This window comes from Lingula anatina, chromosome 5, assembly GCF_051362555.1.
Source record: "Lingula anatina isolate TDL-2025a chromosome 5, LinAna3.0, whole genome shotgun sequence".
NCBI classification, from domain to species: Eukaryota; Metazoa; Brachiopoda; class Lingulata; order Lingulida; family Lingulidae; genus Lingula; species Lingula anatina.
In genome coordinates, this window is record NC_141771.1 from 3,611,426 (window position 1) to 3,627,776 (window position 16,351).

The window sequence follows — 16,351 nt, forward strand, 5'->3', positions numbered from 1 at the left end:
AAATATCTCTACTAGCATCTGAAATGACCAAGAAAAAAGGCTACTATGCTGTGGCAAGAGGCTACCAAATTGGTGTCTATAGGACCTGGGAAGAGACTGAAAAGCAAGTTCTAGGCTACTCTGAAAATCTGCATCAGGGATACATCTACTACTCAGGTGCCAAAAAGTTCATGACAAAGGCTGGGATTCATTCATTCAAAGTATTCGAAAATGGAAAGGAGTACGATAACGAAATTTATGAGAAACTTCTAATGGAGGAAAAAACAAAGAGCACTCTTGACACAAGTGGAGAAAATGGAGAAGCCCAAGAGGATGAGGAAACACGTGCAAAAACACAAGGTGAAACAAGTGTGAAAGAGCTCTATGAAGAGAAAAGTACTAAACCCAGGCATGAACATGAAGAGACAGAAAGGGCCTTGAGTACCCCCATCAAACTACCAAGTAAAAGCACACCTGCGGCAACAACTACACCAAAGCAGACATTCTTGCTTAAGGCTGAATCAGTCAAGCAGAGATGGTCAGATAATTGGACTGAGAACTTTACTTCAATAAACAATGCCCTTGTCAATTTGGAGGCCAGCCAGACAGAACTCATTAAAGTCTTACAGACAAACAATGAGAGACATAGTACTGAGAACAAAGAAATGAGAGATACTATCAAGCTACAGGCAGAAAAGATAAACAATCTGAGAGATACTGTCAAGCAACAAACAGAGAAGATAAACAATCTCACCCTTCAGAGTAACCTGCTGCAAACAGAGCTGAATGAAATGAAGAAAATTGTAAAAGAGAATGCAGAAAGAATTGAAAAGAAAGAACTTGATGAAACACACTCAAACTCACACCAACTCTCACAAAATCATACAAACTGTATGATTACAGATGACTTTCCCAAAAACAAGACTTATGCAGATATGGTAAAGACTACCAACACTGAAAGCCAAGCCCTACAGGGGACAAGTACTAGTATGTGGAAATCTACTGGAAAAGTTACTTCCCAAAAACATTCCCTGATACTGTCAGACTCAATATTTAGTAGGATGCACGAGACCCGCACAAAAAGTATGCTTGTAGAGCAGCAGTATGTACGTGGTGGGGTAGAAGCAATGATAAAAGCTATCCAAGAATGTGATAAAACAGACTTTGACAGTGTTGTGCTACATACAGGGACTAATGATCTGAAATACTTTGCAGATGGCACAATGACACCAGGGATAGCATATGATAAACTAGCATCTACAGCTAAGAAGAAGTTTACAAAGGCTTCAATCATCATGTCAAGTATTCTTCCACGGCAAGACAAGAGTTACTATGAAATAAACAATGTCAACAGGTCAATTGAGAAAGTGTGTGAGAAACAAAAACTGAAATTTCAAAATAATGACCCAGTTGTCTGTTATAACTCTGGAAAAGTGAACAAAAGGATGTTTCACGACAATGTACACCTAAATGATAGACATGGACTCCCTCGTCTACTACTTCATACCAAACACTCACTAGGTGTGCACAGATCTGGAATTCCTCCTTTCCATGAAGACAATGACTGCAACACAGCAAATGGGCAGAACATCCCCGTCATCATACAGACCCGCAGAGATGTCAAACCTGTTAATCATACCCAAGACACTTACCGCCGTCAGACATATGGAGACTCTGGACACTTACTCTCCCCAAAGTCACATCATCAACATAGGAATTGGGGGAAAACCAATGTTTCATGGGGATACATACGCAGAAGAGAACCACAGCTATACATCCATGGCAGGCAGCCACGACATGACAGGGATGAGAGACATTGGCCATATAGCAGACAGCAAATCTTCTCAGGCACTCATTTTGACACTCGCTCCTGGGATTAAATGAGTATAAATCAACAGGGGAAGACAAGGTAACCAACGAAATGATAAAATCAGGGAAGGATTATCTTATAGATGTAATTGTAAAATTGTTCAATATCATATACAAAAGTGCTAAGTACCCATCAATATGGAACAAGGCATATATAGTCCCTATCCACAAATCTGGTGATGAATCAAATGTTAACAACTACAGGGGAATATCTATTACAAGCTGCCTCGGAAAGCTGTACAACTCGGTCCTGTTAAACAGAATTCAAGCACACGCATCCCAACAAGGGGTACCCCTACCTCATCAAACTGGGTTTAAACATGGTCATGGTACTTCAGATAATATCTTTATATTTAAGTCCATTATTACAAAATTTATGAAAGGAAAGAAAAAATTATTAAATACATAGGAATTGGGGGAAAACCAATGTTTCATGGGGATACATACGCAGAAGAGAACCACAGCTATACATCCATGGCAGGCAGCCACGACATGACAGGGATGAGAGACATTGGCCATATAGCAGACAGCAAATCTTCTCAGGCACTCATTTTGACACTCGCTCCTGGGATTAAATGAGTATATGTAAACATGGTTGAGAAACAAAGAACTGGAAAAGTATTAAGGATAAGTAATGTGTATAATAAGTATTCCAAATGTCCACGCCATATTCTTATCAAGTCCAACCAACTCAGTAAGTACAAAATGTTTTAACCAATTATTACTGTAAAAACATAAGTTGTTCAAAACTGAAATTGTTTAAGTTGTTGTAGGTAATCTTTACATTCATGCATATGTGCACCATTACTATCAGTGTTAAAAATATTTAGTTTATTTCCAAATTAAGTGATGTCAGCAAGGATCCACTGCCTTGTTCATTAATATCAGTTTTTATATAATGAAAAAAGTACATTCGGATAGCATCAAAGTTGGCTCATGGAACATCCATGGAGTAGGCTGTAAGCTGGAAGATGCTGAACTAGTGAGGAAAATTTCTAGTTTTGATATATTAGCTTTAGTGGAGACCTGGTCTGATAATGATAGCAAGATAGAAATTCCAGGCTTTGTATCATACAGTAGTTGTAGGAAAAAATCAAAGAGAGCCAAGAGAAACTCAGGTGGGATTGTAGCATTTGTTAGAAAATCAGTGACTGCTGGAGTTACCAAGTTAGAAAGCAAGTGTGAAGATATTCTGATTCTAAAATTGAGCAAATTCTACTTTGGGTTTAGGCGTGATGTCATCCTTGTCACAGTCTACATAAGTCCCCCCAACTCTGTGATCAATGAAAATGCAGACCCATATGATAAACTTAAAGCTGAACTTACAACTGTGTCAGCTAACTGTGATATAATTATCCAAGGGGATTTCAATGCCAGAACGAAAGTTAACTCAGACTTTATCACAGATGACAGCACAGACTTAACCTTAATTTCTGGGGCCCATTATCTCAGTGATGCATACAACCCACCCCCTCCTAGAAACTCAATGGACTCCCAAAAATCCAATGCATTTGGTGGAAAGCTGCTAGAGTTATGCAAAGATTGCAATTTAAGAATCTTAAATGGCCGTAAACTAGGTGATCTACTTGGCAAATATACTTGTTATCAACCAGCTGGTAACAGCGTTGTTGATTATGTCATCTGTAGTGCCACTTTGTACAGCACCATCCCATACTTTCACGTCAATGATCTGTCAATATTTTCTGACCACGCCCTACTTGAACTTAAACTGTACTGCAAAACTACTTACAACAAACATACAAAATCAATTCAGCTGATACCAAAGCCAACTAAATTCATTTGGGAAAATAATTCTCATATTAAATTTGTTGAGGCCCTGGGTAACATGGAATCAAAACAAAAGGTTGATTACTTTATGTCACAAGCTCTCTCTCCTGAAGAGGCATTACCCTTAGTAAATGAAATATTCACAACTGCAGCTGAAAGGGCTCTTAAATCAAGAAAATACACCTCAGTCCACCCTCGAAAAAACAAGAAAAGGGCAACATGGTACAGCAATGACTTAAAATCTCTGAGGTCCCACTTAAAAAACTTAGCAAAACTTAGGAGCAAGAAACCCTTTGACAATTCAGTCAATGCATCATACTACCAAACATTCAATCGTTATAAGAGAGGATGTAAGAAAGCAAAAAAAGAATATAAAAAAGGCCTACTTCAAAAGTTGCAATCCATGGAAAATGCAAATCCCAAATGTTTCTGGAAAGCGGTTAAAGATTTAAATATGGAGTCTACACAAACTGAATTTATTGAACCAAGTGAATTTTATGAGTATTTTAAAAGTCTTTGTGAGGAAACTGAATCAAGTAAACATAACTTTGATAAAGACTTCAAGCTTAAAATAGAAAATAAACTAAGGCAAAGTGAAATGAATTCTCCAGACAGAACTGCACTTGACCATGACATTAGTGCTGATGAGATCATGAGCAATATAAAAAAATTGAAAAATGGCAAATCAACAGGGGAAGACAAGGTAACCAACGAAATGATAAAATCAGGGAAGGATTATCTTATAGATGTAATTGTAAAATTGTTCAATATCATATACAAAAGTGCTAAGTACCCATCAATATGGAACAAGGCATATATAGTCCCTATCCACAAATCTGGTGATGAATCAAATGTTAACAACTACAGGGGAATATCTATTACAAGCTGCCTCGGAAAGCTGTACAACTCGGTCCTGTTAAACAGAATTCAAGCACACGCATCCCAACAAGGGGTACCCCTACCTCATCAAACTGGGTTTAAACATGGTCATGGTACTTCAGATAATATCTTTATATTTAAGTCCATTATTACAAAATTTATGAAAGGAAAGAAAAAATTATACACATGTTTCATTGACTTTTCAAAAGCATTCGATAGTGTTTGGAGGAACGGACTACTGTTCAAGCTAAGTACTCTAGGAATAAGAGGACTTATGTACAAAAACATTAAAAGCATGTATGAAAACTCCCAAGCATGTGTTAAGACAAGTAGTGGTATATCCCCGGCCTTTAATACAACACTAGGTGTAAAACAAGGTGACACATTGAGCCCATTTCGTTTTAATATTTTTATTGACGACCTTCTTAGATCAATTGATAGCGAAAGTGCTGCAAGTCCAGATATAAATGGAATACCAATACAAGGTTTACTCTATGCTGATGACCTCATCCTTATGTCCAAGACCCCCAATGGGCTAAGGCAAAGTTTGGAAATAGTAGAAAATTTCTGTAACAAGTGGAGACTGACTGTAAATGTCACCAAAACTAAAGTAGTTATTTTCAACTCAAAATCAAAAGCTCACAGTGAAAAATTTTTCCTGTATGGAAAACCAATCCAAGAGGTCAACAAATACATGTATCTAGGTCTCCTTCTAAATCGATCAGGAAGCTTTACAGAAACCAAAAATAATCTCCTACAACGTGCTACAAAGGCATTCTTCAGTCTGTCCAAGTCTCTTCCACTTCAGAGTAATGTTAACACATCCTTAAAAGAGAAATTATTTGATACCCTCATTTCCCCAATCCTTACATATTGCTCAGAGATATGGGGCTACTCGGTGTCAACGGATAACTGCCCTACAGAAAAGTTGCACTTAAAATTTTGCAAACAAATCCTTGGCCTCCATCAAAACGTATCAAACTATGGTGTATACACTGAACTTGGCCGCCTTCCCCTCTATACCAAAATACAGTTTGCATCTGTCAAACTATGGTGTAAAATTATTCAAATGTCTGATGCTACACTAATGAAACAAGCATACATACAAGAGATAAATAGTTACAAGTTGCTGACACCCTATGTCCCACCCGCAGTCCACACACTCAGACCAGCTTGTATGTCATGGTCTGAGGGTATCCGAAAAATCCTTTTCACATTTGGCCTTGGTGATGTGTGGCTTAGCCAGTCACCTCCAAAAAACTTCACCACAATTTTCAAACAAAGACAAACTGACCACTTTACCCAAATATGCAATAGCAAACTTCAAGCCAACAGTAAATTATCTCTTTTCCGTATACTTAACCAAAAGTGTGAAAGGGCAACTTATGTTGATAAAATAACAAATTACGACACCTTATCAACCCTTGCTAAACTACGTCTTAGTGACCATAAACTCCACATCGAAACTGGGCGGCACACCAGGCCAAAAACTGAAAGGTGCGACAGAATCTGTCGCCTGTGCACACAAGGGGTAATTGAGGATGAATACCATTTTATATTCCAATGCCCAATGTACAAAACAGACCGAGTCACCTTTTTCAGTAAAACCTCATTCCTAAAAGCTGATTCAAGGCCACCAGACAGTCAATTATGCCATGTATTTAACAGTGCCAACAAAGATACTTTAGTGTCCCTCTCCAACTTTATAATCAAATCATTTAAGAAAAGAAGTGAAGTGGTTGCTCTGCTTGGTAACTCTTAGCATATCCCTTAAAATGTCAGTGTATGGTCCCACTGTTGTGAGAAGTGACTCGGCAGTGGGACTGAACATGGCACAATATTTATATCTGTGTAACTTATTTACTTATATGTCTTATGTAATTGTCATTAATCGTAATTATCAATGTCATCAAACAGCCATGTAAACAGCTATGTAACGGTGGTTTTAAGTTCTTTAAAAACATATTCTTTTTGTGTAACATGTTTATAGTATGTTTATGGTAAATTTATAATCACACCAAGGTTTATCTCAATGCTTAGATAGAATATTTTATGAGTAATTTTACTAGTACTTATCTTCATTATATAAAGATGGTAATACACTAACTGTATTGTATCATCATTTGTATATCATATTGTACAAGGTCATGACAATCTATGTACCAGTACAGAAATAAATTGAAATAAATTGAATTGAATATATTATTTTCAGTTTATATAAAAGTTACCTAAGTCCCGCATAACGCTATCTAAAAAATTGGTCACTTTATGACCTTTTAAAGCACCGCTACAGATGTAGACACTCCAACCCAATTAAGTTCGATGTGAGAAAACTTTCAACAAAAAGTGATAATGTGAGCCACATATATTAAGATAAATATCGGAATAAAATTATGACACGTTCCATTAATTTTCACTGGCTTATGTTATTGTACCCTCTAATAGGGAAAGCCGTCAGCAGTTATTTAAAGTAATGTGAAACATTCATAAAAACGTTATGCAAAACGTGAGCGGTTGGGATAAGTTAATTTACGCTCTCATTTTTCATATGAAAAAAAATGAATATTTATTACAAGAGTTCAGGATGGGAGGGGGGCATAAGGGCATAGCAACTAAATTATGTTATGAAATAACGATTTGAAATTTAAAAAAAAAAGTCAAGTTGAACCTTTCTACTGATATACTTTATCATGGTTCGGTTAAGAAGATATATACCCCCCCCCCCCCCTGCCCACACTTATTTCAACCTGTAAGATTGGAAAGTCGGTAGGCTGGCTCGGGCAATAAAATCTTACTATCTCCACATCTGGTTTCTATCAAGCGCGTTCAGAGCTTCAGAGCTTAGGACAAACATATTGCTCCTCGGGCCAGGAAATCTGGAGAGGGGGAGTAGAGGAACATGTCTTCTCAATATGGAAATCTATATATTTTTGGTAATTTCCTTTGTAACATTTACGAACACTGTAAAATACCCTTTCTCAAATTAATATAATGTTCACACATTTCTGTAAATATCCTGAACTGAAATACTAATTTTAAATGGCAGATAACCCGTAAATAACCCGTAGCCAGTTAGACTGCTGAGTGGTTTACTTATTATGATCAACATTATTGTTTATATTTTTTTTAATATCAAACAATTTTACTGTTTGCAGGTATACCTGTTTGGAACCTGTACTCTGCGCCATATAATAGCTATGGTGCAAAGTAGTGATATTGTAAAATCCTGCAATAAAATTTTCTTTAAATATTAAACTTTATTAAATGGTTGAATACAACATTAGTAATAGAACAGTAATAGAATTCAGTATATAATGATACTGAATTGTTGTTAAGACATATAGGAAGCAGGGTTACCATATATGCTCGGAATTTTGTCGGAGAGGGAAATTTCTCGAGTTTGTTCACTGTCCTGTGAAGCCATATTTTGTAGCCTGAGATGCCGTATCCTTTACTTCGTGACCTGACCTGTCAAAAGCACGTCTGGGCGCTCTTTTCATCTTTCAATTCTTCCACATTAATCAAGATACGGAGTATCAATTATAAAGTGCCCGGGGAGGGGGGGGGGAGGAAGAGGGAACATGAAGGGAATAAATAACTATAAGTAGTATCCTTGCGACACAAGGTTACTCTGCAATTTATATCTTTCCATTTATGCTGTGAAATAATAGCCAGGTAGTCCGTTGATCTCGCGAATCAACCAAATGACCGTTAGTTGAGTTGCTTAACTGCAAGTAATTAATCCCCTCCCCTCCCCCCGAAAGTCATACTGGCAGGTTTCCAAATGAAGACTATACCGCAGAAAAAGTTTGGGGCTCAAAAGAGAGTCAGCCAAGGACACGTTTGGGGAACACGTTAGAACACGTCATGATGGACATTAACAGGTGTAGGACCAGAACAGAGCCTCTGGTAAACAGTTTAGAACCAAGGGACCGAACTTGATTTGAGGACCAGAAGAGAGGCTTTACATACGTTTCCTAAACGTGAATTCACGTATTTGTGATTTACGTTTTTATTTGTAATTTCTTAGCAATTAACAACATGGAACATGGAAGTTAAAGGTTATTTTTATTTTTATTTTCAAAGTAACGAAAGTCGTCACCCCTCTGCGCCAAGATAATATGACAATTTCTTTTCAAGTAAGCAACAACTTCACACAAAACAGGGTTATATATAGAGAGATCATGGTTTCCATTAGTTGAAATAAATGGTGAGCTAATGTCATTCATAATGAGCAATCGACAATTTAAGTAGAAAACATGAAGACCAAGACAGCGTTGAATCAATATACTGATGACACATTACAGCCAGACACATGTATTACAGTAAGAACTTTAAAGGACTATCAAGGGAACAAACAAATTAAAAAAAAAAAAAAAAAAAAAACTGTTGCGAGATGTCCATTTGTTTCATTATAAGTCGAGATTGAACAATCCTCTGACAGCTACACGTTTCTCTGTTAATTTTATTTATGGTTATCATTGTTATGAATACTTTTTGATAAAGGAATAGACCAGATACATGTACACGAAGGAGACATATCCCCTACATCTACATACAGCGTACTTGGTTTCACGCACTGGGTATTTATATTTGCAGGTGTCAACATAAAAAATCAGGAATAAACACTCTAATAAATCACCTTGTATTTAAAAGGGTGAAATGCCCTGTTGAACTGATTTCGATCCTTTGCAATAAATGCCCAATAACAACCAGTTTTCATTCCTAAAAAAAACGTACTAGGAAAACTTCCAAATGAAATGTACTGACATCGCATGTCGTGGGCCTTTTGCCCGATCCCAGGTAAAAAAATTAAAGTCAGTTCTTTTTTTCACAATTAATAATAAGTTGAAATATGTCATACAAAACATACAAGTCTGACATACAATAATACTAATAAATAACAAATCCCGATTTATTTTGATACATAAAACTTATCTCTTTGCTGTTAACACGATCATTCTTACTTCCACCACAATTTTGAAAAATAATTACCCAGCAGGAAATCTTAATGTATCTCATACTGTTTTTACTTAACTTCACATGCCAATCGTAGGACTGTAGATTCATAATTTGAGCAAAACTTTGATCCATGATCTAAAAAGAGTCAGTAATGGTAGGTCCAGGGGGCTGGTAGTCTCAGTAGAAGTGTGGGGGTGGGGGGCACAGCAGGTACTAGTACTGTAAGTGAGACCCCTGGGGTTTGCATCCCCCCTCCAACAAAAATAATACAGCATACTAAATGAGGCAAAATCAGTCAACTCGTCCATCCTTGAACTTCAACATACAGGTTTGTGAATTGCAGTTTTTTTCAATAAAAATGTCCCACATCTACTAGGACTGTTGTATCAAGTTACTTGTAGGGAAGGGGATTTTTTTATCCTTTGTGCCCCCCCTCCCCCCCCCCCCCCCCCCCCCCCCCCGGTCCCTACCCCTTTTAGTAAAATCCTGGATCTACCACTGTTGTAATCAACAATTTCATGATCATATATTCATTATTATACATTCATCGCAAGCCTGGAATTGTTTGCTAGAAAAAAAAATGCAGCTCTTTTTACAAATACAGGAAAAGGGCGAGATATGTTGATGTGTCACACTGTGCTCTACACGGTGATGAATGAAAACCAGTGCAATAAGTGAGATACTTCACAGTCCATAATTATGTTGTGAGTCTTTAAAAGCATGTACTTCATCTGAGATTATTTTGAAACAAAGGAAGACTTTTACCCATGGGCTAGATGGGCGCTTCCTCCAACAAATAATCTTTTCAAAAACTCCCAACCAGTTCAAAATTTCACCATTCAAAATGTATGAGCAACAAATCTATCTGAAATCGATGTAGCTGCTTTGGTAATATTTTATGGTAACTGTATAAAAATTGCCATCCTTAAAACCAGCATACAGGCCATTCCAGTACATGGCAATTTCTCACTCCTTTTTAACCTAGTGCCTGTACACAAAATTCCTTGTACACAGATATCTATACACAAAGAAAGAGATAAATATACAAAATACCTATATAATATCACAGCATGAACTCATGCATTGAGCAAATCTTGAACAATTAATATGTTACAAATGAAAAATAATATTTTGATTTTGGTCTGAGCTGTTACAAAAAGGGGTTTTCAACACCATCACAAAGAAGCTAGTTCTAATACTCCCAGGATATGAGCTTCCAGGATAAGTGACATTTAAAGCTGGATTCATAAGTGAGTTCCAGTTGAATACTGACTCAAAGTCACTTGAGCTTGTGGTAATAATGGGTGACTTTGACCTTCCATATGACATTTGACCTAGATGACCTTTGACCTTCAAGCGTTCTGTTTCTCTGGGGATTGCTGTCCTTTGTCTCTGCCATTGGAACTGTTGAGTTTTATCTGCTCCTTATTCACCAGGTTAAAAGGGTTGTGTGGTGGAACTGTGGTCACCATCTTGGACAACTGACTGTCTCTCTTAAATTCTGAGAAATTCTGAGGAATGGGGATATACCTGGAAAACACATACAGGAATGAAATATTTGTCTTTTAAAGCATGGTACATGTAGGTGTCTTCTTATAAAGAATGTTACATTTGCTCTATAGCAAGCTAAATACTTTGTCTGTAATTAATTTTGATAGTTGTTGTAACATTACATAAGGATGTCGAAATGCTTTGACACATGCTCACATACATGCAAGAATGTGCAGTGCAACAGTCCACTCATACACAAACCCACAAACACAATCTTTCTCTCTTCAACAAAGACAAACTTTCTTTCTCTTGCGCACACACACATGCATTCTCTCTTTCCTTCACACTCATGCATACACCCCCCCCACACACACACATGTATTCTCTCTTTCTTTCACACTTATGCATACACATCCCTCACACACACACATGTATTCTCTCTTTCTTTCACACTTATGCATACACATCCCTCACACACACACATGCATTCTCTCTTTCTTTCACACTTATGCATACACATCCCACACACACACACACACACACACACATGCATGCACATACCCCCCCACCACCCCCCACACACACACATGCATTCTCTCTTTCTTTCACACTCATGCATACACCCCCCCACACACACACACATGTATTCTCTCTTTCTTTCACACTCATGCATACACCCCCACACACACACACATGCATTCTCTCTTTCTTTCACACTCATGCATACACCCCCCCACACACACACACATGTATTCTCTCTTTCTTTCACACTCATGCATACACCCCCACACACACACACATGCATTCTCTCTTTCTTTCACACTCATGCATACACCCCCCCACACACACACACATGTATTCTCTCTTTCTTTCACACTCATGCATACACCCCCACACACACACACATGTATTCTCTCTTTCTTTCACACTCATGCATACACATCCCTCACACACACACACACACACACACTGCCCTCACCTGTGTACTCTCCTAGTTGTCTGTTGCTCTGGAGGCAGCTGTCCACTATGTGCTGGCTCACGAATTCTCTCGTATAGTGTACAACCATCATACTTGGGGATGTTTGGCCGGCTGAAAATTAAATGGCATTCATTGATTTTAGACAAATTAGCTGTTAATATAAAAAATGCCTTTTTTAAAACCTTGTTTTTTGGCTTAGGTAAATAAACATATTAAAGACAGTATATATGAAAAATTAAAACTGGTAAAATAGGAAGATAACTTTAAAAACTGTTTTAAATATCTTTTTAAAACTGGCACATATTTTCCCAAGTAACATAAGCAAAATCATGAATTTGCAAATGCAAAGGATGCTTTCTCTGCAGCTGCTTCAGGAGAACTCACTGTGCAGTCTCCGAGACCCAAGGTTGGGGATTCCTCTTCACTGTCATGGGCTGGAAGGGCACCTGTCTATTATCGATTTCATCCAGGTTTTCTCCACCTATGCAGCCACTATAAACAGAGGATATCATGTTACTAGTTGACATTTGAAAAATGAAAAGTATACCAGAAATGTCCTAATAATTGGTTGTGTGTCTGCACACATGCCAAAACTTGAGAATTTTAAAATAAAATATTGATATTTTAATTAGGAAATAATTAATTCATAAACATAATATATGAAATTAATAAAATAATTAAGGAATAATTTTTTCTAAAAATAGAAGAATATAATGTCACTTTACAATAATTTTATAGCCTTTTTCCATATATTCTAAAATATATATTATAAAACTTTAAAAACATTCAGTTTATTCTTAATAAATAACAGAAAACAACATCTTTAATTTAGACATAAATAAGGGCCACTTACCCATAAAGGGGTATCTGTTGTTGTCTGGGGCAAGGACTGCAGCTGTAGGGAAAATAATCAAAACAACAATAAATCAATTGAAAAAAAAACCTCTTAATTTCATATTGTTTTGACCTTACAAATAGTGTTGACAATCTGTAGTAATCATAAACAATATTTAATATGATTAAAATCATTAAGAAGTAATGGAAGTAGTATTCATTCAGTTAACTACCAGTATATCAATTATCCTGACAGAACTACAAAAATATTTTAACACAAAACAGTTCTTCAAAACCAAATCCTCAGGGGCGATCCAGGATTATTAGAGTTGGGGGGGGGGGGAGAAATCAGTGGATCTTAAGCCGACCCTCCAAACCCCCACCCCTCTTGGCGTGGAGATCGGGGGTCCACTGAAGAGCCTGAAAATTTTGGTATTTCAGAGGGTGAATGGTGCCATTTGGCATACATGTAGTTTAGAACTATGATTCAGCTAGTCAAAATTCTAATTTCTAGAGGGACCATTGGATTTTCAGAAATGGAAGGGGGTCAAGACCCCCCTGACACCCCCCAAAAAAAATCCACCACTGATGATTCTCATACTTTCTACTGCCATATTGCTCTGTTTTACTTACAACACTACTCCATTAGGCCCATGGTACCACTGGGACTTCCTGGTCTGGAACCAGTCCCAGGAACGACCAACAGCCTAAAATAGATTATAATAGTATTAACAACTGTCCTCTTAATAACAGTATACTTGTATAGCAATTGCCCTCTTAATACAATATACATTTACTAATATACTAATTGTCTTCTCAGCACAATATAAATATATGATATGATTTTCTCTTCATACAACAATGTGGAATTTTATTGTTCAAATATGATACATAAGATATATTGGACTCACATTGAATATTTTTGTGTGTGTGCACAAATGTATGTGTGTGCACAGATGTGCATGTGTGCAAGCACATGTATGAAAATACAAGTGCGAATGCATGTGCTAAAGGCAATTCCTGTCACTATAGACATACCTGCCACTCCTCGGCTGCGGGGTCGTATCTTTTTATCGTCCATTTCTGTGAGATCATGTCTGGGCGCTCTTCATGTGTTTTCGTGGCAGCGTTCTGTTTTGGGGGAAGTATTGTGTCCCAAGGTACATCACCGTAACCTCTGTAATATGAAACATGGCAATTAATTGTGCTGTTATCTTATCTACTATTGTATTTCCAACTAGACAAGCAAGAATTATTAAAAAGGATTGGTATTAAGGGTGGAGATGAGAGGTATTGGGGTATTGCCTAAATTAACCCTTTTCTAAACAAGAATTTTAAATGCACAAAGTAAAAAAAAATCCAAAGAATTTTATTTTCAATTCCACGTTTTTATTCCAGTGATTCAGATGATCTGTCTTGTGTCATTGAGTAGACTATACTAGAAGAAAAAAGTATGAGAAAAAGAAGGAAATATCTTACCTTTCTGTTGATGACGTGAACATATACTTTAAAGCTAATTTATCTCGCAGATTTTTCTCTGGACGAAAACAAGAGTAATTCATCCATTGACTCTGAAAAAAATAAATAGATTACAAGTTATGTTTGTGTCAAAATCAATCACTAATAAAACAAAGTTATAATGAGAATTATTGATTCTTGTAAAGTTTTTTGCTTTTTCAAATCTCTTTTACTAAAAATTTGGATATAACTATGTTTTGCCTTTCTGTGCAAGACATAGCTGTTCGAAGTGATTATTTTGAACTAATAAATAAATAAATAAATAAATAAATTGATAAATTTAAAATGAAATATCAAATATGAGAAAAGAATAAAAGTTCCCTTACAATTGTTCCTTCTACTTTGCCATCAGCATTTTCTCTTGTGTCTCTATTACTTGTCCAGCCTAGAGAATAAAAAATCAATTTTAAAAAATAATTCTGAAAGTGTTTCTTCCATAATACCCTTCTTAATAAACATATCTGTTTTCAGGTGTATGCAGTAATTATACAGCACAGTAGTTATACAAATTAAAATTCCATACAAAAATCACGACAAAAGTTACCACACCACTAATCAAAACCATGCCCTGACCCCCAGATGTCTGGCTTCACTAACTGAACTCTACTTCACATAACAAGAAACAAACTGTATTGTCATAGAACAATTCTTCACGCAACTCCTGTTGCCTGTGCACAAACTGAAAGCTGCCAACTGAAGTCTCTATGGCTAATGTAAACATGACCAATCAATGGAGTGTTTTGTTCTGTTGTATTGTTCCAAACAGCTCAATATCTAATGCACTGCAGTAAAGCACAGCAGGAAAGTGAAATGTTTGATTCAATCATGGGACCCATTTCTAAGAGCTGTCCAACATTATCAATAATTAATGACAATGACAGACACTGACAAAATCATGACTAAAAATTGTGATAGTAAGAGGCATCTTAATTCATTTGCTAGTAACTACTCAGTATATACAATACCTGTAGAATATTTGTAAGTATAATTATAATAAAAGTATTTCAATATGATAACAAACATTACTATCATCTAGGTCCTACATTAAATAGAAAGAAATGTGGAAAACACCTGTCAAACAAAAAAATAATCAAACAGCTTCACACAAATATTATTTTCATATATAAAAAATTAATTTCATGTGTCCTGACTAAAATGGGAAGGATTGATTGGAATCTGACAATCATTTCAATACTGAATTAAGACTGGCTGTCATTTTCAAGAACAGAATCTATGTTCAAGCCGCCGTACATACCTCCTAGGTGGGACTTAATGGAGTCATCTATCAGTTTCCTACTGTTCCACGCTGAAGGGGGGCCAGGATCACTCTGCGTCAGCCTCCTTGTTTCCAACGGGGCGGTGGGGCAGTTCGCACGGACAGAATTCACAAACTGAGGGACCATAGTCTGTGGTGTGAGTTCTAAGCCACCGAGCTGTGGTATCTTATGTCTGCCCGTGGTCCTATCCACATCCCCTCCAACAGAAACAAACCCAGACACGGGATCGACGATGTTGTCAAAGAGGCGAAAGGGTGCTTCAGGTCTGTGGTCCCCTTCGTCGTTCCACTTCTTAAAACCAGAAGCGCCCATGTGGGGAAGCTCCTTAAATGAATCCACGTCATTCCTGCCGACCACAGAGGGGAATTTAGTTTGTCTAATTTTTCTTCTCTCTTCAATTTGACGTACAGAGTTTGGTCCAGCGTTGGCATCGCTATACAAATATGTGTTGAAGTGTGGTCGCGTTCTGAATGTCGAGTCCGACAACACCGTCATAGGCGCGATAACCTGCGTCATCTTCGAATTTCTTCTCTCAAAGTACTAAGAACAATGTCTTGGTCCTTTTGGCAGCAGTGTCCTCGAACCTCTGAAAGAGAATACCGTGTAATAACAGTCTAAAGCGAGTGTCTTCTTACAGCGCACCTGTTCGCCATGCGTAAACTATAGGTGTTGCTAATGGCAATTGGGTCAAATGCCAAATATGGAAGTTGTCGTGACCTATTTTATCCGACGACTCTTTGAGTGTGTTTTTCAAATATACACATAAAATAAAATG

At 37.1% G+C, this 16,351-nt stretch overlaps 1 protein-coding gene across 1 annotated transcript; it reads right to left on the reverse strand.

The window, feature by feature from the left end:
• Positions 1–9,943: 9,943 nt before the first annotated feature.
• Positions 9,944–16,264, reverse strand: LOC106163395 (protein SPMIP7). Its single transcript, XM_087013200.1, has 9 exons — positions 15,555–16,264; positions 14,626–14,684; positions 14,261–14,352; positions 13,820–13,958; positions 13,415–13,488; positions 12,801–12,842; positions 12,332–12,439; positions 11,948–12,058; positions 9,944–11,007 (listed from the first exon to the last, which is right to left on the reverse strand). Exons 1-9 carry the CDS (start codon positions 16,090–16,092, stop codon positions 10,830–10,832), a joined length of 1,341 nt encoding a protein of 446 aa, XP_086869326.1. The 5' UTR covers positions 16,093–16,264; the 3' UTR covers positions 9,944–10,829.
• Between the last annotated feature and the right edge of the window lie 87 nt (positions 16,265–16,351).